General features: G+C 40.2%; 3 protein-coding genes across 4 annotated transcripts; all 3 read right to left on the reverse strand.

Annotated features, from left to right (window-relative positions):
* Positions 1-7: 7 nt before the first annotated feature.
* Positions 8-7,982, reverse strand: rabep2 (rabaptin, RAB GTPase binding effector protein 2). Of its 2 annotated transcripts, XM_083930917.1 has the most exons (12): positions 7,732-7,982; positions 6,274-6,429; positions 5,303-5,385; positions 4,842-5,213; positions 4,550-4,645; positions 4,283-4,381; positions 4,037-4,150; positions 2,996-3,074; positions 2,862-2,873; positions 2,501-2,655; positions 1,549-1,665; positions 8-1,396 (listed from the first exon to the last, which is right to left on the reverse strand). In XM_083930917.1, exons 1-12 carry the CDS (start codon positions 7,745-7,747, stop codon positions 1,292-1,294), a joined length of 1,404 nt encoding a protein of 467 aa, XP_083787043.1. In that variant the 5' UTR covers positions 7,748-7,982; the 3' UTR covers positions 8-1,291. The 2 variants fall into 2 exon arrangements, with proteins under 2 accessions (XP_083787043.1, XP_083787044.1); XM_083930918.1 differs by lacking the exon at positions 6,274-6,429.
* A 2,845-nt stretch (positions 7,983-10,827) lies between these two features.
* LOC310959510 (uncharacterized protein) lies at positions 10,828-18,120 on the reverse strand. The gene is made up of 12 exons (XM_083930882.1): positions 17,993-18,120; positions 17,118-17,229; positions 16,290-16,383; positions 16,042-16,096; positions 14,828-14,968; positions 14,227-14,387; positions 13,927-14,025; positions 13,606-13,751; positions 12,692-12,863; positions 12,475-12,587; positions 11,669-11,753; positions 10,828-11,570 (listed from the first exon to the last, which is right to left on the reverse strand). Exons 1-12 carry the CDS (start codon positions 18,108-18,110, stop codon positions 11,511-11,513), a joined length of 1,356 nt encoding a protein of 451 aa, XP_083787008.1. The 5' UTR covers positions 18,111-18,120; the 3' UTR covers positions 10,828-11,510.
* A 1,957-nt stretch (positions 18,121-20,077) lies between these two features.
* On the reverse strand, positions 20,078-24,618 carry nudt9 (nudix (nucleoside diphosphate linked moiety X)-type motif 9). The gene is made up of 8 exons (XM_083931753.1): positions 24,495-24,618; positions 23,791-24,081; positions 23,529-23,618; positions 23,203-23,289; positions 22,755-22,866; positions 22,465-22,611; positions 22,292-22,376; positions 20,078-21,778 (listed from the first exon to the last, which is right to left on the reverse strand). The coding sequence occupies exons 1-8, from the start codon at positions 24,590-24,592 to the stop codon at positions 21,633-21,635; spliced, it is 1,056 nt and encodes a 351-aa protein (XP_083787879.1). The 5' UTR covers positions 24,593-24,618; the 3' UTR covers positions 20,078-21,632.
* Positions 24,619-25,051: the final 433 nt, after the last annotated feature.

The following is a 25,051-nucleotide window of genomic DNA, read 5'->3' on the forward strand; positions in this document are numbered from 1 at the left end:
AGTGGGACTGTCGTGTGAAATGTTTAATTTTATACATTTATATTTTAAGACTAAATTGTATCATCCGTATAAAGTTAACTCTTTCCATTATTTAGAGTTTTTCAAACTTCTATGGCCGTTGGTAAAGCTGAATTTGTAGTGGCCACATTTTGTATTGAAATGTCAAAATCATGCATGCGTTTCCAAATAAATGGAAAATGATCAGATTATACAGTATATTAAATCCTATTTTATTAAATTATATAGTGTAAAGAAATATATTATGCATATCAGCCTGTTTAATTTCCTGTGAACTCTTTTGTATATGAAGCCACTCTGCGTGGAGCTCAGTGCCCAGAAACTTTATCATATTATTTGATTACGAAGGTTAAAGAAAAGATTGTTTATCTTTACCTTTCAGTATGTACTTACACAAAACACACTTACAAGAAGTTACACATTCACATCTCTTCATAGATTTACACCGCTTACTCCTAATCCACAATCATAAATAAGCTTTGAGTCTAAAAGTCTATCCGGCTGTTAAGTCCTGATGTAGCGCCCTTTCAAAATGGTGTCTAACTGACGAAAGAGGCGATCGTAATTGTTCACATGTTCGGCCGTTGGAGGAGTTAGACCTGGAAATCGTATTATGAAAGGGTGTTACGTCTGATTTAACAGCCAGATTATGGTTGTGGTAAGAACAGGAAAAGATAACAATGCTTAGCTAAACTAAAAATACAACAGATTCATGTATGTAATAAAAATCACATTTAAAATGCAGTTAATTTAGTAGAGTTTCTACTTTGTTTGTATTGCACTGCGATCCGTTGCTTTTAGAGGTCCTCACTAACAAAGATGATCTCAAAAATGATTGCGTAGTTTGCATATCAGTAACTGACACGGTGCAAAGTCCTGTGTTGGACTGTTGAGTGTTTTGTTGGAGTCATGTCAGTTTTAACAGAATACATTTACATGTGTATTAATACAGGAATGAGTGTTACTGGAGGTAAGAAAAAAAGGGAATGTGGAAAAAGTTAAGTGTCCCCGAAGCATTCATGGTTCATAAAAATCATTTTGGTCGCTAAGCAACAGTTTCAGTCTTTGCCACTAAACCACCCCTTCTGAAACACAAACTTGCTGTTTCTTTATGAATCTCCATCAAATGTTAGAAGTGCCAGCAGCACCTGTTGAGATGATTCCAGTGGTCACGACCGTAGTTAATGTGGTGATGGTTAGTTGGTCCTTATTGGTCACTCTTGAGATGTTTTATCTTGGTCTGTGCTCTTTGGTTCCAGTTGGACTCTATAACTCAAGAGGCGTCTGCGGGCGGGGAACCATCTTCACTGACCCGGTCCTCCAAGATTTCCCGGACCTGCTCAAGACTCTCAGCCTGCCGGATTACCTCCAGCTTCATCTGAAGGGGGGGAGAACAGTCAGTGTAATACTAATTTGTCATTGATCTATATGGAACAGATTTTTATCAGTTAACCCAAGTTCAATTTTTTTTACTAAGGGTTTTTTTATGATCTCTTCTCCACTTAGCTACAACTGTCCGCGCCTTCTTACCTGCAGCGACTGTGAGAGCTGGACGAAGTCTCTCTGGACAGTCTGGCTGGTGTCGACCTGGGAGCGCATACTGATCACTTGGCTTCGCAGCTCCAGACACTGTTGATGCAGGGCCGCCTGACAGCCACAGAGAAACAGGCAAATTAAGTATTAAGTAAGAAAAGAGTATAATAAATATGTATATACAATTAAAAATGTATTGGTAGTTGGTAGTGTCAACATTTATACTATTCACAATGGCCGTGTTTTTATTCAATAGTCAAGTGAATTGAACTTTTGAAATGTTGCAAAGAAGAAATGTGATAGGCTACGCATGGCTGTCGCTCGCCAGTCAACCAGTAGAGGTTGCTAACTGGGAACAAAAACAAATGGCCATGGCCATCTTACTCGGTCTACAAGAGAAAAATGGAGCAGTCTTCAAGAATTTGGTTACATCGGGCAAATTTCAATTGGTCCTTCATGTCAGCTAGTATTGGCCATGTGTCATGCTGTTCTGGCGGAAAAGATGCTGACAGAGGAAACAGCTGATCAGTCATACAACTTAAATGTTCACTATATCAGAACTAATTGGGCAAAGGTGTTTCCATATTCCATTTAGCAAATCAACTCTATTTTGACCAAAGCAAAAAACACCTCAAATGTGTCATTTTTGGGTTGTTTTTTCACAATTGAGGAAGATTTGTTTAATTTTGTCATTTGCGTTTTGCTTTTCTAATGCTATACTTCAAAATGTAAATAAAAATATATGAATGGAAATATGGCTAATATGAATGTAACCACAATCATAGACAACATGTTAATAGTATAAGTATATCTCCCATCACTCCCCGTGTCGGTTTCTAAATAATTTAAAGGAAGCTCCCACTTCACTGAGACACACAGACAGCAGTTTAAATGTGCAGACCTCTGCAGTGTACACTAAGTTTAATGTTAAAAGCAGGTTGGTATTCACTTTATCATTACTGAGGGCCTTGTTGGTGCTTTGCACATGAGACAGCGCCACCCGCAGGGCTTCCAGTTCAGTGCGGCAGGCCAGCAGTTCAGCCTGCAACTGGTCCTTCTGAGCCTGGATCCTCTCCGTCTCCGTCTTCAGACTGGATAGCTGCACTGCACACACAATGAGCCTGACTATTATTAAAATAACCTCCAGCTTATTACAAGTCAGCTCTCATTTTCTCCGACTGACCGTCAGTTGGTTATGATCAACACGGTTAAATGTGAAATGAATCTGAATGAAATGTAACCCTGCATCACTCACAAGAGCTTATAACAGGGTTACCACACTTAAAATAAAGCACAAGTTGTTCACTCACCTTCTAAAACCTCTGATGAGAGCAGATGCAAGTGGGAGCAGGTGAGAAGAGAGGAAGGGAGAAAAAAACAGGGTTCAGTGTCAAGACAGTCAAGTGTTGCAAACCCGCCCTAAATAATAATATAAACTACAGACCGTTCTCTTCTGTCCGGGTGTCCAGCTGCTCTCTCAGGTTGACAATCTCGATGCGAAGACGCTCCTCACAGTGGGGCCCCTGCAGGTTAGAGGTCAACAGTCGGTACAAACACACACACCAAGACACACCGCCTGCTATAAAGCTGTGCAGCAATGAGGCTGTACCACTGACATTCATCAAAGTTGTCACAAACATTACCTGACCACCTGAACTACAAGATTTTTCAAACTAAAAGAAGCAAATACATGTTAAACTACCCAAACTACTACACATACTGTGACAACATTGTTACATTGAAACTTCATCGTAAACACAATTGTATGTAAATTTGTGAGCTGTCATCCAAACAACTGTTTGAAATGAAGAAAAGCAGCAACTAACTAAAGGGAAGTCACATAAACAAGCTTCGCAGGTTTCTGTTGCTTTTACAGTGCGAAACGTGAAACTATTAATCACATTACTCTCATTAAACTGGATGTGAATGATGTCAAATACATTACATCATAGCAAAATGTATTCATCCATGTTTACATGAGTTTGAAATTGATTTTAAAGCTGCAGTCGGCAAGTCTGGCAGATCGAGTTGACTCAAATTTTGAATGTCTACTTTCAAACAACTCTCACGCCCCTTCCCCACTACCACCGAGCTCCTCCACTCCCTCCTAATGCTCTTCAGAGCGCGTGCACCAGATACCTGTGAACGCGCCTGCCGCTTCTCTCATCAATAAACTGCATGGAGTACAGGCTACATGGAGGTAAGCTGGCTAATTTACTCATACATAGCAACTGCTAACGTCATTTAGCGTATGCCTAGCTAACATGCGCAATAGGGGATCTGTGTGCACGAACTGTGCTGAATGGACAGGATGATTCAGGTGCAGTTGATTTTTGCAGGCTCTAGGTGCACGTAGCGCGTTTTTTGTTCTATTGGAGCATGGTGTTGGTTTGAGTGAATATGATCAAAAAAATGTTGCAGCTTTGAGCTAGTTTTCCTTTCTGCAGATATACTATAAATAAAAACCAAGAACTAGTAATCGTACCTGTAGTGTTGCAGGGAATGATGAGCTGGAGTCTGGTCCCTCGTCCTTAACCTCCTCCCCTTTGAGTCTAGACAGCTCACTGCACACCTTCCTCTGGGAAAAGGATAACTCTGCCTGGACACACAAATGCTAATTTGAAAACCTATGCCTGCTGAATAAAGTGTTGATAATTGTTTTTTTTTACCATATGGGTAATAATACAACTGTTAAATCACTGTGTGATACAAGCACACACACATCACTCACCAGTCGACTCTGGACGGCATTCTGTGATTGGCTAAAAGATTTCTGCAAATCCTGGAGGAGGGCTTCTGAAGTGTGGACCTGACACTGGAGCGCTGATACCTGAACACACACAAGTAAATTAACAAGTGTATAAGTGTGATCCACTCTGTGTGTGTGTGTGTGTGTGTGTGTGTGTGTGTGTGTGTGTGTGTGTGTGTGTGTGTGTGTGTGTGTGTGTGTGCTACTGGCTCCCCGCTGTAAACCCTCACTCAGAGCGGTCCTGCTCACCTGTTTGTGTGTGTGTTTGGTCTGCGTGTCCAGTTCTCTCTCCAGCTCCTCCTTCTCAGCCTGCAGCCGACTCACCTCTCCTCGTAGCTCTGACACCTGCCCAAACACCGCCACGCATTACACCACCAGGTCATTTGTCTATAGGGAAGCTTTTGGCCAAACTGACACAATCAAATACTGCACAGGCGGGAGTGTAAGGATGCTTTTTTTTCTATTGCTACATAATGGCATGAATTTTCTTTTTTTCCATAAAAGTGTCAAACCTGACCTTGATATCAGAGTTTATCCGTACCTGAGCATTGAGTGCGTCCCAGTCGCCGTGTGGGACCAGCCGGTGTCCGGCCGGCGGTAGGTAGATGGCTTCAGGCACCAAAGTTCCCGTGGAGACCAGAGAGTCGGTGTCTTCCTGAGTGTGGAGTTTTCTGGGCAGAGAGGGCGTATCTAAGGAGAAGGAGGACAACGAGGCCGAGTCGCAGTGCCGCAGCGAAAAATACGCTTCGGTCGTAAGCGGCGTCCCTTCACCCTCCATCGCAGCCTCGAGCTCTGCTAATTGGTTGTGCCTCCTCTCCGTAGACGCCTCGGCCTCCGTCAGGCTGTTGGCGACTGATGTTGGGGATTCGTAACATGCGACTTCTGCGTCCATCCTGCCTTTCCTTCCACTGATCTAACAGGTAGAGAAAAACAAATGCTGGGATTAAATCCAGAACATTTGGAAACTATTTTGGAACAAAGACACAACGTTAAAACACTGACCATGCTCTGTCCACTGGCTCTCCTCCACTCCACAGACTGAGACTGAAGAGCTGATATTCTGGCCTCGTATTGCGCCGCCGTCTCTGTGAACACAAGTGGATCATGAAATCAACTCAACCCTTCAGTCAGATGAACGATATCCAGTGTTCATGCATTACCTTAAATATCCTGTATATGAATTCTGAACTGGGAAAAACTGCATCGATCTATTATGCTTCATAGGTGGAATAAGCTTCAGGACTTCCTTAACTTTGGGAAATGACTACCCTCAGAACAGTGTTTTATAAAGTGAATGACCTTGTATCTCTGTTTCTGCATCGTCCCTGTGGAATGCAGTGGTGGGATGAAGCTAAGTGTGTTCATTCAGGCTCTGTACTTGCGTAACATTTTGAGGTACTTTGAGCTACTTGAGTTTTTCCATTTCATGCTACTTTCTGCTTCTACTCCACTGCATTTTGGAGGCAGATGTTATACTTTGCTGCACTGCACATCTTAGGTTGCTGGTCGCTTTGCAGATGTAGGCTGTTGTTACAGAATATAAGTAAATTAATCAATTATGGACTGAGCTACCGGTTGTATATACAGTGGTAAATGAGTCTCACCTTTGCTATTAATGTACACATTGTTGCATCAATAGTTATAAGCAAATGATATAATATACTGAATCTGAATCTGAAATGGACCATTCTGTATGATGAGTACTTTGGATATATTTGTGTTTTATTTTGTGTTTCGGTTGTATTTGTGTTTTGTATAAGAAAGTGACTTTGTACATTTTTGTAATACTTTGACAAAGTATTTGAAGGGCACACTTGCAAAATGTAATGTCCTGATTAAATAAAGGTTATCTTACACACACACACACACACACGCACGCACGCATGCACGCACGCACGCACGCACACACACACACGCACGCACGTGCACGCGCACACATGCGCACACACACGCACACACACGCACACACACACCTCTGAGAGCCTCCTGCAGAGACTGGATCTCTTGATCACATTGTTGTTGCAGCTCTGTCAGTTCCTCCTGTTTGCTCAGTTCACAGATGGTCGCCACGCCCTGCCAGTGTTCGACCTGAGCTCTGCACTCGGCTAGCTGGGCCTGCAGGCTGGCCTCTGAAAACGATAAACAGGTTGTTGCGTTTTGCCTTCATGAAGTTGTTTTGGGGAATGTTTGCATCAGTGGGGACAGAGTCACACAAATATGGGAAACAGTGAAGTGATGCCATCAAAAGGATCTGCATTACCAGCAAGAAGAAGGCTCACCTGATGTTATTAATACATGTGCTGAGAAAAACTGTAAATGATCTTTTAGTTTTGTAAAGCTAAGCAGCACGCTTATGGCATCCCTGTTAGGTGTGCACATAGTAGGTTGACCGAGCTGTCTGAGAAATGCATACAATCCCTTTAAATATACAGGTCAGCCAGTCATGTAACAGTGTGTTTGTGTCTTCTCACAAACATTTTCATGATTAAGCAAGGATTAGGTTAGGCCACGAATGATACCACCTGACATTCACAGTTGTTTAAGTGAATGACAGAGAACATAACCACCTGATTAGCCGACATTGTTTAGTACACTGGGAGATCAATGAGGACAATGAACCCTATCTATAAATTATTCAAATGAGTGAGTTGGTAAATAAACTAATGGCAAAGTCACTCTGATGTAAGTGTAAAAATACCATAGAAATCAACCACTTGTATCATTAAAATATAATTCATCCTTTCTCCTGACCTTCCTAAAATATTTAAACTTCTTAAATACTTTTTTTTTTTACATACGGTCAGATTATTTATGACAACGGTGACGAACGCTGGTTTGAGGGGCCCCTTGTGAATTTTTGCCCAGGGCCCCAGCAGACTCTAGAATCGCCTCTGTATGTTGCTGTCATTATTAAGTAAAGACCTATAGTAAAGACTCGCACACACTTTTCACACAATTCAGCAGTGCTGAGTATGTGTTTTTAATATGTCGGACAACTTTAAATAAACAACTTGTTGCTCCAAGTTGGTAAACATTTAGCAAGTTGCTACACTGCTACTTAAGCCACCTGCAACCAGCAGGATATGTCTCAAAAAGCATCGTATCTAGAGGTTGGTGCAGTAGTCACACCGTTGGTAGGATAATAGCAAGTGAAGGAGTGTTAGTGTGGTTTACAGGAGGGGAAGCAGATCAAGTTAAGCTAAAGTGTTAGCTAGCGGCTAGCATTGCCCGTTCATTCCAACGGTCAGCGATGCTAACAGGCCGTTTCCCTGGTAACTGACCAGAGCTGCTTCACAATCAACAGGTTTCGGTCACAGCGAAGGTAAGCAACAAGCTAACGCCGTCAATGCGGACTCATTTCGGGCTGTGAAGAGGTCAGTATCACCTCACAACCGCCCATTAGAAGTAATGCAGGTTCAAGTTTAAATTACCTGTGTGTTCACTCATCTTCTCTCCAGACAAGAGTTCACCTGACGTGTAAAACACGTCTATCTAAAAGTCCTTGAACCCTGTCGAGTCATTTTTGTAGCAGCTCCAGAGCTTTGGTGGTGTGGAAATGATCCGCGCTGGTGTCAACTCCAGGAAACAACTTTCCCCCGGTCTAAGCCTGCGGAAATCACGTCAACCTCCTTCCTGTTCTCAAATGCATTTCCCTGTTCGCTTTGACTTAAGAAGATGACTGTCTTCCATGTTGGTTAAACACCAAGGAGTATTTGGTAAGTGGCCACATGTTTTGCTTTCTGTAACTGCCACACCCTGGACATTAAGTACCCGGTCATGCCCATCCTGTTTGGTGACCGCTGGAGGTCACTGAACCACAGTTTGAACCACATCCTTGGCTGTCTATTACAAAATACCATGTACTAATTCATTTATTTATTAAAGTAAATAAGTGTTTGCAGATGGGACATTGAGATACCCTTAAATCATTGAAAAATATTGTTTTTTTATTTATTTTTTAAATAGGTCTCCAACAGTCAAAACAAAATATATGATAATAATAATATGATTATCAGAATATGGAGTACATATAGAGCAGGTATAGACCACAGTCTATTACATACATATGATTTACAGAGACCCAACAATTCCCCCATGAGCAGCAACAAGTCGCACTATCTTTAATAAAAGTAGTAATAATTATTATATAATAATATACGGTATATAGTAATGTGAATATGACTTGTATGTTATGGCAGTCAATAAAGTAGATCAGTAGAAACAACTACAGCTAAGGTGATAGAATAAGGTAATGATAATAATTATGGTGGTGAATATGATCAAACAAATACGATATGAGCAGATTGTTATGGCTGCTTCCAATATTACCCTGTTTCGTAAATTACCTGAAGTCTGACAAAATCCTTAAATATAAATATGTAAAGGGAGAATGTAATGATTAAAAAGAAATAAAACAAATCACATATATATATATATATATATATATTTTTAGATTAACCTGCATTTATATGTATTCCCTCTTTTTCCGATGTGACAGATTCTTAAGTTGTCTCCAAAAGTGCAAAGGTCAGTGTGAAGGCAGTGTACAGGATGCTTTAACGTCTTGCAGAGGAGGTGAACAGGTGGATTCATTATCTGGAAGGGTGTTTTGCTAGATCCACACTAAACACTAGAATCTTCTCTGCACAGCTTTCTATTTGGAGGAGCTCATCATGAAAGATGTCGCTCCATCATGAGCTTCCCACCACCCTAAACTCTCAAATTCTGTCCAAAACAAAACAAAAGTCGGCACAGAAATCTGCTTGCAGGAACGTTTGTCCTTTTCCCAGTGCTAACTGCAAGTGCGAAGTGCGAAAATTTTGCTTCGGCTGTGTTATCACTTATCAGCTTTGGCGAGTCACTTTTCATACTGCATGCTGATATGAAGTCCTCTGGTGTCCTTCACAGACTCAAAACGGGAGTCATTGAATCAATCATGTGTTCAACAACTTAAAGGGGGCATGTTGTGCTCATTCTCAGGTTCATACTTGAATTTGGAGAACATGTTTACATGCTTTAATGTTCAAAAAACACATTCTTCTTCTCATACTGTCGGTTTGAATATACCTTTATTCACCCTCTGCCTGAAACGCTCCTGAAAAAGCCCAGTCTGCTCTGGTTGGTCGGTGTTTCCGGATCTGTGTGTATACAGTAGTTGTGACATCACAACAGTACAGAAGTCTTGACGGCTCGTTTAAAGACACAGTTTCTGAATACGGGCTGTGTATTTCTTTATGGATTGTGAGTTCTGAAACTTTCATATTTTATACAGTGCCTTGACCTTGTTTATAACAAAACAGAAGACATGGAAATTGTTTTTACAATATGGGACCTTTAAGCTAAAATTAGTTAAAGTGTAATGTTCAGAAAACCCTTATAATTAGTGACAATGCAGTCAGCGTCCTGTTGCTTATGCTCAAAGTCTGTAAGCGTAATCTAATGTCAGCCTCGACTCATGAGTGCCCAAAACGTCACATCCTTTGAACTTTTTTTTTTTTTTTAATTTGTGCTGTGTCCACAGGCTGTTAAAGGCAACTGACAAAGCCGTTCGCCCCCTGGCAATAAAAAAAGTTACACACAGAACCTTTAGCTTTAGAAGTTTTAATGTTTCACGTTCTGGTTAATCAAACCTCTTCTAAGCAACACAGCAAAACTGTGTTTGAGATGAACTAAATCTGTTGCACAAATAATTCACAGGAAGGCTTAATATTAACCTTTAAACTGGGAAACTGTATTTTATTGGCAGCAGCTTTTTAGCATCTGCTTCCTTTGCTTGACAAAGGAGTGACTACATGGTTCATATCCTGTTTTCTTTTCAATAAAAGAAAAACTACGCAAGATGTTAAATGACTGTGTTCTCTACCAAACGGGAAGCCACACAAGTTTAGCTTCAAATAGTTATCAACCTTTAATACAGACAGATCCTTACATGTACATGCTGTGCGCCAAACTGTGGGTCTATTCATAGTTGATATTCCAGCCGATGCTCTTACATGCCTCCGTTTGATTTTTCATCTAGAAATCTGATAGCTAGGGTGGCATGCATCCGGTCTGCTTAGTCCATCTGCAGTCAAACAGGGTGTGGCAAGAAAAAAAAAACTGAAGCAGAGACTACAAGTGGAGAAGAAATATGAAGATACATATGTGGCTGGCAGTCATATACACTGTGTATTGTAATAGAAATCAAGATATAAAGATATTAAAAAATACAGCACTCCTACTGTGACTGAGGTACCGGTCGACCAGAAGCAGATATTTGCTGTAGACTGTATTTAATTAGTTAATCCAATCTGAGTCAAGGAAGTACAAAGTTATGCAAATGCCATATACGTGGGAAGTTGAAATTAATCTAAAGATTTGTTTAAAAGGATATTTAATCAAATATCCATATTGTAATAAGTGAGATTTCCATGTCTTTTTGAGCATATGGGACCTTTCATTTCTTGTTGTAAAACATCAAGAAAGAGCCTTCGTCGGTATATTGAACACATTAGTTTATTTAAGTCATTTGTAATTAAATCATGGTCACAATGTAGAAGAGGATAATACAAAAAGTTGATTTTGTCACTTGAAAAATGTTTGATTGCTGGATACTAACTTCAATAACAAGAGTTGTGCGGATAATTGAATATTCTACATATGAACTAACAAAGACATACATGATGTAAACTGGATTAATACCAAAACTGTAACTTCATGATACCAAGCAGCCAAAGTGCTGTATAAAATGCTGGTGAATGCTTTGAAAAACACATACAAAGAGACTCATGTACCAGTTCTGTATGCAGTTTGCCCAAAATACAGTTTCTCTGATAAAGTAATTTTATAAATAGTCTGCACATGTTTAAATATCTTAAAGTGGTATTTGCCTGAAATCCTTTGACTGGAGCAGAGGCACAACGTACATGTATATAAATGCTCACAACAAGCAAGTGATCAGTAACAAAAGCTCTTTTCAAAACACCAATTATACGCAGGTAGTTGGGTTTTAGAATGATTACAGAGGTTAGGGCTTTACAGTATTTAAAGTACCAAATGTTGGATGGGTTTCTACGAGAGGACCATGTGCTTATAATTTACATCCACACACTTAACAAGATAAAGCATCGACTGAGATGCTGACTGGTGTGAAACCTTGGCAAAGCTTTTCGTTTCATTCAGTCCGGTGTCAGTGTGGGGATGCTGACTCTTTGCACACATCTGTCGTTCTTTACAAGTCCATGTCCTGATCGCTGACACTCTGGCGAAGGTATTCTTCATATAGCTTTTTCTAGACGGAAAGAATAAACAGTTGGAACACCTTATACTGCCTTTCTATTGCCTGCATCATTTCAGAGTCACACTCTCACAAACACACAGATACAATACCTTTTTGGACTTGACCACCTCCTGAACGTATTCCAGCTTCTCCTGCAGTTGCCTTTTCTGTTTGCCTGACAGAGTTGGTTGAGTTCTGCAAAGGATTAAAGGGGATTTGATGAGATTTTGATGAGATTTGGAAACATCAAGCAAATGATAAATATATGAAAAGGAAAGATTAAATGGAAAAATAAATAAATAGGGAGAATTAATACCAAAGCAAAATAAATAAACTTATTAAAACAGAAAAATCAATGTGTAACATTTTATCAATTAATTAATTCCTACATTCCTTATTTTTTGGTACATTTAACTGTATATTAATTTATCCATCCAGTCATTCACTTATTTATGTATTGATTTTTTTTATTTTGGCAGATTCAGTCATTCCATATGTAAAAATAATAAATACAAATAAATGAGATCAAATATGTTGCAGTGAACTGCCAGAGCCTACTGAAAACTCCTAAACATATATTCAACACACAGTAAACTCTATTCAACACATTTCAGCCAGTAACTCAGCACTGGACCCCAGTGACCTGGATTTATAACTAGACACAACGAGAGCATCATTGTAAAACTAAATGAGGCACAAAAATCGTTGTAACTTGATTATTTTGTTTTAATATTTGTTGGAAGCCAAAATGGTCATTGAAAATAATTGGATTAATTGCCCAGCCCTAAAACCTACGAACCTGAAAATAAGCATGACCTTTAAAGTGTCTCCATTTTCATTACTTTACAGTATGTAAAATATGAGTCCAGTACATTCAGGATCATCAGACTAAATACTGTAAGATGTTATTTCCTACCTGAAGGAGAAACGTGCGATGATGAGCAGGAGGAAGGAAAGAAGGACCAGTCCGCCACAACCGTACAGCTGCTGCTCCATAGAGAAGGTCTCAAACACTCTCACTACGGGACTCTGTGGAACACAAGAGCAGCTGAAATCAGTCTTCACTGCTTTATATGAAGACAGCGCAATGACTGCGACAAAACAGCCAATGGTGTACCCGTCTCAACACTCACCAGGTAGAGAGAGAGCGTCTCTGTGCCCTCGCGGCCCAGAGCCACCTCCAGCAGCTCCTTGGACAGAACGCCCAGCACCAGTAAGGCCAGCAGAGCCATAGGGACGCTGAAGCCCAGCAGAGTCAGGAAGCAGCTCTTACAACGCGCTCGTCGGTTCCTAAAACTAGTCTGACTGTGAGAGCAGAGGGTCAAGGTTATTCTCTGAAGGCATCACAGACTGATGCTACAGTGTGTGTCCCACTAAGCTGAAATACCTACACAGGACTTTTCTTACAATCGGGATGAAAAGGGAGTCAATGAAACTGCCAAAACAGTTGCAAATTCTAGGGATTTTATTGTGAAACGTATGCACAGACGTTGCCCGAGTTGGTTCAAACCACAGAGCCTCTGTGTTGTTGTTTTATAATCCTCATGGTTAATGCCCTCATTTGCGGTGCCCAAAATCGACATTGTCCCAAAAAAAATGACAACTTTATCACTGTAATATTCGCATTTTGTGTGGAAGAGTGTGTGTGTCTGTGTGCAACAGTCGGGAATTAATCTCAACAACAGAAAAACGCTCCCTGTGCATAAAGGCCTTTTAAACGCTTTTTGAGTTTGAGCTTTTCAGTCATTTTTATCCTTCATAGCTTTAATCAAGTTTTACTTAAAACGTTTTAGTTGAAAGAAAGTCATTACATTTCAGTCATTACTTTAAGTCAAACTGTTTTCTCTGAGTTTTGACAGCAATGATATTGTCACAGTGCCGTCTCGTCATCCTCTCAGTCATGGAAAAAAGGTCCATGACCTATCGTTAATGAAATTAACACTGCTCCGTACTTCATTTGTTACTACTGCAACAATTAAGCACGTCAATAAAAAAAGAAAGAAACTATATTGCATTTTGAAGAACAAAGTGTTTCTGAGTGAGTTACCTGTCATTACTGAGCGTTTCAGTGATGGCCTCGCTGATGAGCTCACAGTCCTTCTCCAGGGAGTTGAGTGTATTCTGCACTGTTTGGTTAATGGTTTTCTCAACGGTGCGACACACCTCCTCAATCTGGTTTACACAACGACTTGGCTGAAAACAGGAACACAGACAACAAATTACAATGTGCACCCGTCAGTAAGTTTATATTACGATCTTTAAACTGATCTTTAAACTGAATTATATGCAAATAGCGGAATGAGGGGTCAGAGACGTGAGCCTAAAAAGTGTAAAATCACCTAGAGCTCGATAAACATGCCATTCTTACCTTATTTGGATTAGGAACGTAGATGGTGGGCATGTCAAAACCGCATTTGTTGAGTCCTGGTCGCTTGCAGAGCTCCTGGACAATCTGCATCATTACTCTCTGAGACAGCCAGTCACAAAAAGACCCAGAATGAAAGAAGTCAGAGGGAGAGAGTATTCTTTTGAGTGTGTGTGTATATATAAATACATATATATGGTAAAGACACTTAACAGCATCACTCACACTTGTTGTTATTCACTGTGACTGACGGGATAATGTATTTTTACACAAGCTTTTAAATCAAACTGCAGCTGTGCATACCTGTCTGTCTGACTCTCCCCCGGCCTCGTCAGCCTTGCTCAGGTAAAAATGCAGCCGATCGCCGTGTTTCTCATTCAGGCTTTCCACAATGTTGAGGGTGCGTTTGCACAGAGCCTGACCCATGGGGTCAAAGAAGACCAGGATCAGGTCACAGACATCACCTGAGAGTGACAGTGGGAGGGCCCATCATTTAAAACTAATGATTGAATATATTTACACTGATTTGGTGAAGTTCTTTAATTGTTTTAGTCGCATCTAATTTAGACAGAATTTATATCATGTCACTGTTTAACTTTACTGTGACAATATGATTCCACTGAAAGATGATTATAAAACAGTTTGCTTTGAGGCAATCAAAGTTAGTGGTGAGGTGGGCAGTTAACCTGGAAAAAGCTCATTAATGACACAAATACTGTGGCAGAAATAAACATGGCCTGGTGCTTTTTGAGGCCAATATTCCACATTAACAGGAGACTTAAAAGATTCAACAAATGTTGCTCATCTTATCTTGTTTTTACCACTTAAAATAACTTAACTAACCACAAAAGCCTCATGGGATCCTTAATAACTAAAAGGTAAAGGTCCGTTAGAGGCAACTCACCCAGCCACATGATAACCTCGTCCACGTCAAAGGGATACTTCATATCACCATCCACCAACCCCGGTGAATCCACAAATGTCACCAGGCTGAAGCGCTTTTGTCGCGACGTGCAGATCTCTGTGCTCAGGTACTCTGATACACCTAGAAACCAATTCAAGAACATCAGACATCAGATCGACAGCAACCACTTAACATTTAAATAAGACACCACGCTGAAGCACTACAAAGTAAGTTCCTCTATATTTATTTGAACAAAAAATGTAGCACAATAACTTGAATGCTTGTTTGAGTGACACATCATAAACATCTGTTTTAACGTGGCTGTATCAGGGTTTCTAAAGCCCAGTTCAGACAAAAGATTCGAAACGAGAAGAGTTGAAACCTTCAACGTGCGGGTCTGCAACGTTCTGAAACCTGCCAATTGACACTAGTGAAACAAGGCGATGTATCATCTCCATAGCAACGCCTCTCTGTCCTTCTGTTCTTACCTCCGACATTTCAGGCTTTTTTTTCCTAGCTGGATATAATTTGGAGATACTCGCTACAGCTGCATTTATACAGAGATGAAACAGCGAAAATGATGTTTTATTTCCGATTCACTGCTTTGTTCTGGATTACGGCGCTCCCTCTCATTATTCATTGTATTACTCGCTCAACCTCTCTCCCCGTATTTTTTTCTCTCTTTTTCACATTCACACTTGTTGAGCCTCCGTCCATAACGGCCTTTTCAACCAGCTGACAGTTTGTAAGTGACTTGACCAGCGGACTTTTCTAAGACTTGATTGGCTGTTGACATGTGTTACGTTCTAAAACCAGCTGCTGGCAATTTGACAAGTTGAGTCGCAGGCGACATCAGCCGGTTTGAGTCCAGATGAGACGGGTCAGTTCACACCAACTTTCACCTGCAACGTTCGAAAACATTTTCGTCGCGTTGCGAATCTTTGGTCTGAACAGGGCTTAAAGGAGAAGTGTTAGGGTGCTACCACACTGAACGATTTGGGTTTGTTACATGTTGCTGCAATCTAAACAAACTACATCTACGTCCAACTCATTGTTAGATGGACAAAAAACGAAAAAGCAAATCTCTCCATCAAAATGCTGGGAATCTTGGAATGGATCAGTGTGGGGGCGGGCTGAGTGGAGACAAAGTGCATCATTGTGGTGACTCTTTAGAATACAACAGGGAAGCATTGTGATGCGAGCTGAAATCTCACCTCTGAACTCTTGCAGAGGTTTGAAGTGTGGATATAAATGAAGGGTAGCATTTCCCTAGAAAAAGAAGAACAGAACCAGATTAGTCAGAGAGAGTTTGAGAACCATGTCTCAGAGTCTCCAGAAGAAGTGTGTGTGAGTGTGAGTGTAAGCATTAAGCCTATATTATTTGAATAATCATTTCCTGGAACAAATATACACCTATTTTACAATTAATGGCACTTTATTGTTTTTGTACTGTTGCACTCACTGTGAGAGATTCTCTCTTGCGTCCACTTGTAACAAAGCTGAAGCCTTGGGTCTCAATGGCCACTCCAGTGCGCTGGATGTGCTCTTCGACATACCTGACAGAAACAAAGCATAACAAAACGTAACCGTCAATTTAGTGGTGTGGTGGAGGATGAATATGCGTTTCATCCACTGTCCAAACTAAATAAATAAAAACTATATAACCCTGCACAATCAGTGGACTGGTGCGTACTCTATAATGGCTGACACAAGGATCACAGTAAAATCTTAGCCACAATCATGCATTATAGATTGCATTTATCAGTTAAACGGCCCAATAAATTGCATAGAGAACTGTGCCAAGAAGGAATAAAAGTGTTCTAGGTAGACTCAATCTTTTCCAACATGCATATTTTATTGTGTTGCATACAAGCATCCCTTTGTTTGCCAAACGTTGAGTAGATTGATCTTGGGTGGACAGACTCGCTCTAAAGTAAACTAGCTCAGTCCATAGGTGACTTGGCTGGAAACTGTAGGGTCGCTGGTTCAAGTCCCTGTGTGGACCATGTATGGAGCGTGGACTGGTGGCTGGAGAGGTGCCACTATATCTCCTGGGCACTGCTGAGCTGCTGTTGAGCAAGGCACCGAACTCCCAACTGCTCGGGGCACCGGTCACTGGCAGCCCCCTCGCTCTAACATCTCTCCTTAATTGCATGTATAGGTCCTGTCTGTGCATGTGTGTGTATTTCGGGCCTGTGTGTGTAACATGATTAATAATAAGAGTGAAAAAATTAAATTTCCCCGTTGCGGGATAAATAAAGTAATTCTTCTTATTTATCTTCATATTTACCAGTTGATGAAGGAGCTTTTCCCGGCAGAGTGGTTGCCCATCAGCATCACGGTGATCTTTTTTCTGGGCGGCAGCAACTTCACGCCAACAGATTCAGCTACTGCGATCAACCCTGGACACATTTTTATTTTGTTTTGTAAAATCACGGATGGAGCCATCAAGTAAAACTGGGGCCATCAAGGCTGTGGTTGCACCTGCAGGACTTTGGTCAGACAGTCAGGACTAAAACTAACACTTTTAGGGGCTGGAGAAGGGCTACAAACAATTCAGTAGAAGTATTAATTATATTTTCTTAATAAAAATTGAATAAAACCATAGATTTTAAAAAATAGCTAAAAATGATTGTGTACATACATTGCAAAAACGTTGTGACTGTGTATGGAGGACTAAACATGACGTAAGTCTAAATAAATACACAAGAATTAAATATCTAAAAGCATAAATAAATTAATTAATAAATGATTGCATTGATAAATATATCAATAAATGAATAAAATCATTAAAAAAATCTATATTTACTCCTTTATTTTATTATTCATACATTTACTTAAGCATTCATTTATTTATTGAGACTTAAGTCATCATTACCGTGTAGCTGATTCATTAATAACTAATTGGCAGCTGAGCATGGCTAATAAAACTAGCATTAACGCTAGCTAGCCTGTCAAATCACTAAATCCTTGCTTAATTGCTAGCTAACGGTTAGCTCCTTTTCATGGATGCTGTCCCTTAACCTACGGAGTTAGCTAACGTTGCTAACCGCCGGTGGCAGTTTAACCTCATTAAAGCAGCAGTCGCTCAAACAGCTGAATGTTGGGGCGACTTCCAGTAAGAGGCAGAGGTTTGAGTCCAGCAAATGACCGCAGCCAACTCACCACTGTCGGGCTCCGCGTACAGTTGATGACAATCCCGCAGGATGCGCTCGTCGCAGGACACGCCGCCGGCAATCGACTCTGCGTTTGCGGCACTTCGGTTCTTAATTTTCCCAGACATTATTTAAGCGGTGGCGATCTCAAACTTCTGGAGAGACTTGGTGGAGTCAACGGCTCTCTGAACTTGCAATGAACAAAGCCGGTATACCGTGTTTGAATCGCCCCGGTCCGCTGAAACACGGGGCTGAGACGTGCCTCGGCCACGTCGTCAGCTAGAGCGGCTTTTTGTCGCACAGGCTTCTGGGTAATGTCGTTCTTCCACTGAGTCATACATGTAGGCCACTTGACCAGCCGGCCAAACTTACAGCATTATTGTGATCATTATCTTTGCCTCAGTACCCATTTTCTTATGTTAAGGGGGACATTGGAAATCCAAATAAGAAAAGACAATCAATTCATATGTTACAGGCATATTTTGAATGAAACAATCCGTTGTTTTTTTTTTACTTTAAAAACTAAAATAAAAATTACAACAAGAAATTGTTTTTGTTTTTTCGTGTTTGAACCAAAGATACATGGATTATTATCTCAGCAAAATACTATTACCATGAAATGATTTGGCTTAACAAACTACCCGCCTTTTATATTTTTTTAAGAATCAGATTTTAAATCATATTTGACCACTATGAAAAACTTGGATAACTAAGATGTTATGTTCTATGTTTTAGTGTTTTTGTACATTTTAATTTATGTTATTATTGTTTCTACATTTGGAAATATATTTTTGGCATTCTGTATAACTCTGGAACATGTTAGAAAAGTAATGTTTAGATTGAACCTTTCAATATACAAAAATAAATAGATAAAAAAATGTGGTCATGCCAGTCATTCAAGTGGGGAAAGACAATAATAAATGAGTATATTCTTTTAAAATGTTCTTATAAATGGAGAATTTATAAAAATAAATAAAAAAAGCTGTCCCTACTCTGCCTGAAGCTAAACATCAGAATCTGAACAAAATGTCTTAGTAAAGGTAAAAATGTCTAAGGACAAAGTAAAATTAAATAAATGTTTCAGTAATAATCCCAATCACAAACTGGGACATAGGATGCAAGGATGGAAAATGTTCTGCAGTTTGGAAGAAGATGTGAAAAAACAAGTTAACCACTTGCCCTGTCCAGAAGTCAAACCTACATGTCAGGACGTGACCAGGCTGCCTGCTGCACTAATGCAACTATATCTGCAGTGAAACTATAAACAGCTGAATACCCTAAGGTGAAAAACTACGCATCAAAAGGGCTGTGTCTGGAGATTGAATCCATGTTAATGTTAGCCTGTGCCTGATGACTGAGCCTGGCCAAAACACAACCATTAACAGGGGCTGACACCCTTCAAACACAGTGCGTAGTTTAAATGTTCTCATCTTTAAAAGTATCTTCTGCAACCGCTTGTCTGTTTTACTGAGTTGTCCTTTCATATGGAATATATAACTGCAGTAATAGGGCAGTAAAGTTTGCTGCTGTCTGAATGAGGAGAGTATTTGTATGGTCCAAGGCCACTCAGTAAATGATTTAAAGTGATTGCCCATTACACAGACCTATAGAGTGTTTTGCTTTGCATCCAGCTGGTGAAAGGAGCCGTCCCAGTGCACACAGCACAGCCAGCACACAACTTAACACACACAATGGACAATGAACAAATATTTCTACAAATTAAATTCATTTTTCCATGGTTTTTATTTGTCAATGAAAAGTGCTTTTCACAACGGGAAAAGAAATACATCAGACATTGGAGAAAAACAATTAATTGTATTTTATTGGTTTTGTCGCACTTCATAGTGGATAAGGTCTCAAGATCTGCATAAGTTTTTAAAGATTACTGCTTCTTATGCGACCATGTAGGCTGCAACATGAAGATAGCTGATGTTACATATACTGTAAGATAACAAATACAGTACACCAAGTATAATAATCACTTCTAAGACGCATTTATTTTAGGGGCAAAATGCACACATCAACTCAAAGATTCATAATGATTTACAATTTCAAGTGAGTTAAATAAACAACAATAAAACAAAAGACACTTTGGTGTCAGTTTCAGTGCAAGTTTAGTAAGTAGACACACCCGGGTTAATTTTCACATTATAACATATAAAGACAATACAATAGATGTTGTTTTTTTTTACAGAAAACAGTATAATTTCTCACAGTAGCAAAGGCAGACGTGTAAGTAATGAAATGCATGCTTGTTCGCTGTCACTCTCGCACTTGTATGGTAACATTGTTAGTGTTATTAGTTACACCTGTGCTTTTCCATGACAAGTCAAAATGTCTGCTGTGAGAGAGGCCTTCTGTATAATTAAGATTTTGATTATTTGATCACTCATCCTACCATTTATCTGTTTTTGTTTGTATTGTGTATTCATCACAAGCCAAAATCACATTAAGCACAAACAAACAAAAACAATGATAGAGGATTTATGACTGGTAGGTTGCCAGTTTGAATAGTACAACTGGGGAAATCAGGATGAGAATTACTCTACTCTTTCCTGCACCAACAAATGCTATTAGTGCTCCGACGGTAAATGCTTCAGTGGAGCTGGTGAGTGGTCTGCGGATTGTGGCGCCTCCTATAACTGTGGTGGACCTAATTTAATAGAAAAGAAAATTGTAAGAGGTCCCCGTACTACTACTTCTCCCTTTTCCACAAATTCCTAACTGGCACTCACTAGTGCTCACTAGTTTTATAGCATACAGAATATTCATATCACATACTGTGAAATCTGTTTATTCATCCAGAAGACTAACGTGTTTTTATTTCAAAAACTTTGGTTGATGACAGAAGTGTTTGTGCCGTGAATCCTAACAGATACAAGCCATTAATGCGTAATTCTCCATCCCAGTTTCATCACAAAGTACGCCCAGCAGTGAGATGACACATACTGCTGTGAATATTTTTGAAAGAAAAAAGCAGGCTGTTGAGTGTGAAATGGCCCATTGCTTCCACCGTCTGTTACCACTTGAAAACATGTTAGTCCTCCGGCTTCGGCCTGTCCGTGTCCGAGCGCTGTTGCGCTGCTGTGCCGTGCGGGGAGCTCGAGCACATCTTCATGTTCTATTAACATCTAAAGATCAAAGTCATTCTACCCTTTTTATTTTGATTGCCCCCCGTCTTATCACACTTAAATTAATGTAGTATGTGTTATGTTCAGCAGCTCATTGTGTTTGTTCCAACATAATCACGTTGGGTTAATGTGATGCTTGTTAAGATTGATTAAATTAGCATAATTAGTGCCAGTCGAAATAATGTGGTGTGCCACTCACCAGCATCTTGCATTTTTCAGTCTCATATTAAGCTTCTTCTAAACAGTGAGTTTAATTTTTGTTTTTATTAAAATGTACATTTTTTTCTTTTCTGTGACAAAAATCAAACAGCAGCTATATTATTCTCAAACCGCAGTGTCAAACTAACGAGATGCATGAGGATTTCACTATTAAAACTACCATTATTATGTTTAAATTAGTGAAGAAAGATTTATATTAGGCTAGGTGGCATGCAAAGTAAACGCACAAGCACTCTCAGCAACGAGGCCCTTCAAATGTTTCCTTCATCCTCATTTCAGAGTGCAGTCTGTCGTCGTTGGTTACCAGTGAGCTTTCCTCTCTTTGGCAACCAGCTCCAGGAAATGGGAATGATTCGCATAGAGCAGGACAGACGAGTCAACATCAACCCACTGGACTTGTCCTGCGTCATCACCAGCCTGCAGCGGCAGCTCGCTCACACTGTTGCCTACGGTAACAACAAAGATATGTCATTGCCCTACTATGCAATAAGCACTAAAACAAGTTTTTAAAAAATGGGTTTCAAATTACTGGAGCCGTCGTAGATGAGGAGAATAGAGATTTTTTTTAATTATTAAAGGGTAGTTAGTGTAAGGTTTAGGGTAGTTTGGATCTTTTGAAGTGGGTTTGTATGAGGTACTTACCCAAAGTCAGTATATTACCTCAAGTAGACAGGAGTACCAACACGGAAGCGCTCTAAAGACGTACAAAAACACAAACTAAACGATCGAGGCCAGCTACTCCTCTATTATGCGAGGTAAATTACTATTATTTCTTAGTTTCCTCCTGCCTGCTTCTCCAAACTGGGGCCGTGCCAACCACCATCTGCTGCACGTGACGCACTGACTGCACAAAAGAATCTCATACAACCCCACATCAAAATATCCAAACTGTCCCTTTAACATTTTAAATAGTGGAAATAACAATGGAAGAAAAAAACACCTCTCTTCATTATTGATACCTGAGTCATCGTGGAAGCTGACAGCAACCGTCTCCATCCAAGCGTTGTCGGTGTTTCTAGGATCATCCACATAGCCTTTATAGACCTGAAGTTGAAAAAATATATATATTTATATTTATTTATTTTTGACTAAAATAGGACTGTAATCAAATGAGTGTGTGTTATTTCCTGACCTCAAATCCTGGTGTTTTGAAGAGTTTGGTGATGCGTTCACTGATTTTCGCTCTCTCTGCAGGCGGGACTGCCAACGAATTCAGCGCTTCTTCCGAGAACTCCCGCTGCAGCGTAAGAGAGACCTGCTCCCCTGGATCTACCATCCCCTACAAAACAAACACACGCACGCAGATACACAAGCAAGTTACAGAACTGTGACATCATACGTACCCAAAACTAATCAAACCCGTCTGTGTCTTCGCTGTGTGTTTATCTTTGTTTATAATAAAGGAATGTAAAAGCCACCAACCCCAGGAATGGCCCACTCCCCACAGTCTTTCCTCTTGATGGACACAAACTGCAGGATAGGCCGCTTGGAGACGGAGTGAGATATCTTTCCTCTTTTGGCATCTACTTTCCATCTGCCGAAGCAGTGACACACATCAGGCCATCAGGCATTTATAAAAAAACTGCAAAACGTAGTGTTGGGATAAGCCTGACATCCGGCCCCTTCGGCTATCTCCGCAATCTATTCTGCAAAGGGCACTGTTTCTGCATCCAGAGCTTAGCGCAATCCAAGAAGACTGTGATTGTTTTAATAAATTACAAACCACCCATTTCTTTCCTCTGTCTCAGGATGATAGCCCAGTGTAACCAGACCATACTCTAGCGCTGACACAACACTGTTGAGATAGGTCTGGCTCTGTGAGACTAGTTTGCAAGTATCAGGATAATGTGTATAGTAGAAAAAAGGTTACCGGGTGACAATGGGATCTGCTGCGTGATTGGGTCCCCATCGTCCCAGCAAACCTCTACCGGTCAACCCCGTGCGTCCATGAGGATTTCTACACGGGTAAAAGGCACATCTGTATTCATTATGTTTATAAGCAGATAAGTAAAAAGATATATTCTACAAACACAAACCTCTTCAGCGTGTACTCACTTTAAAGCCACCAAAAATAGATGAACTGATATACAAAGTCCTGTTACTGTGACCCATCCAGGCTTAAATTGCCTGTTTTTTGAGCAAAACCAATTCAACTGAAAGAGTAAGAACAACTCCTCTTCGTATTGGATAACTTACAGTGGCTTTCCCTCTTCTGTTTTGTAGCTGCCATCAAAGCTCGTCCTATCCACAGCACCGTCCACAGTGTTGTACTTTGGAGAGAAGGAGCTACCAAACAAGCAAAAGTCATCAAAACATGGCATGAATAAACTCCAGCTGATCCGACAGTCAGAATATCTCACAGTATCCAAAAAATAACTACAAATACAATTCATTTAACACGCACACAACAGTCCTAAGTTGGTCTAAATATGATTTTGATTACATAAGTGTTGCTCACCCAATATCAGGATCCGCCCACGCCGGCTTCTTTACCACCGAGGGGTCGGTGTGGCTGACTGGATTATACTGCGGCCAGTCCGTACTCCAGCTCACCTTGTCATTAGGCACCAGGAAGCGCTTGATTTTGGACCCTGGATACTGGGGACATCTGGACTTGACGTGAGGCGCTGCTGAGGATGGCATTGTCTGGACACCGGTCGTGTAGAGGTTACGGCAAAAGGCGTTGATGGGTCTGATCGAGGCTTGACTGGTCCTTAAGGGGTGGGAAGATCCGCAGGAGATGGCAGACCTGTAGGGGAAGAGATATGAACCATGAAATCCAGCAAGTCAAGTCAATTAATTTATTAATTCAGCACATTTAAAAACATAAATTGACCCAAAGTGCCCTCCACTCAAGGCAGAAAAATAAAGTGCCTCAGTAGAAATGCGATATTCAATAATAAGAGTCTAAAAGGAAGAAGAACAAAACAGCAGAAACATATTAAATGCAGAAAAATACCGTGACTCATTTGCATCAGTTAATATATTGTACTTGTATATAAAAACAGTTAGTTAATGGTTATGTCCACTGTAATATTGACTTTATTCATATCGCCTGCAAGTGATCAAAGACTTTGACAGAAATAGCTTCTGCAGCACAGTCTGAGACTGTCCAATAATGTCTAATGGTCGCAGCTTCTAGTTAAATGTTTTAGTCCGTACCGAACCCCAGGGGTGCCGACGGTAATCGGGATCCCGAAGAGAGTGAGCGCTATACGAATCCGGCCGATCCAGTCTCGTCGCAGGACGACATGTACCATTACAGACAAATAAATCAATAACAACCAACAACCACAACACGCAGCACCAAGTCAGTAACCAGGAAGTGCACCGCCATACGCGATGACGTATTCAAATGGGCGTGCGTTACGTCGGTCGCACTCGTTTCCATGGTGATAAGTATTTATTGGTGAATCTGTGTTTTTATAACAAATAAATATATAAGTATAGAAATAAATAAAGTTTAAAAAATAGCTTGAAACCGAATAACTATATTTTATATATACGACTTAAAAAACAATATAATTCTTTGTTGAACATTGTTTGTGCACCTGCTTTGTAAATATTTCATTTAAAAAAAAGTAAAAAGTCTTCTGTAAATAATTATTAACAATCAGGTGTTTATTAGGCGGAGAGAGGACAATTCAAATGTGTGACTCAGTGTCAAGAAAAGTGGAAACATATTATTATATAAAAAAAAATGTATGAGATTTGACAAT

Source organism: Echiichthys vipera (genome assembly GCF_963691815.1).
Source record: "Echiichthys vipera genome assembly, chromosome: 17".
Lineage (NCBI taxonomy): Eukaryota > Metazoa > Chordata > Actinopteri > Perciformes > Trachinidae > Echiichthys > Echiichthys vipera.

Bases quoted from the DNA above. Each gene is read 5' to 3' on its own strand.
- nudt9 (XM_083931753.1), bottom strand. From the start codon at position 24,592: ATGGTACATGTCGTCCTGCGACGAGACTGGATCGGCCGGATTCGTATA. The intron at 24,082-24,494 runs GTACGGACTAAA...CTTCCCCTACAG, and splicing joins GTCGGCACCCCTGGGGTTCG to GTCTGCCATCTCCTGCGGAT. The intron at 22,612-22,754 runs GTTGGTGGCTTT...TTTGTTTTGTAG, and splicing joins GGGAGTGGGCCATTCCTGGG to GGGATGGTAGATCCAGGGGA.
- LOC310959510 (XM_083930882.1), bottom strand. From the start codon at position 18,110: ATGTCTGGGAAAATTAAGAACCGAAGTGCCGCAAACGCAGAGTCGATT. The intron at 17,230-17,992 runs GTGAGTTGGCTG...AAATGTGTCCAG, and splicing joins GTACGCGGAGCCCGACAGTG to GGTTGATCGCAGTAGCTGAA. The intron at 14,388-14,827 runs GTGAGTTGCCTC...TGTCACTCTCAG, and splicing joins CGAGGTTATCATGTGGCTGG to GTGATGTCTGTGACCTGATC.
- rabep2 (XM_083930917.1), bottom strand. The intron at 5,386-6,273 runs GTGTGTGTGTGC...TTGTGTTCACAG, and splicing joins TCTGCAGGAGGCTCTCAGAG to AGACGGCGGCGCAATACGAG. The intron at 4,646-4,841 runs GTACGGATAAAC...GTGTTTGGGCAG, and splicing joins GGGACGCACTCAATGCTCAG to GTGTCAGAGCTACGAGGAGA.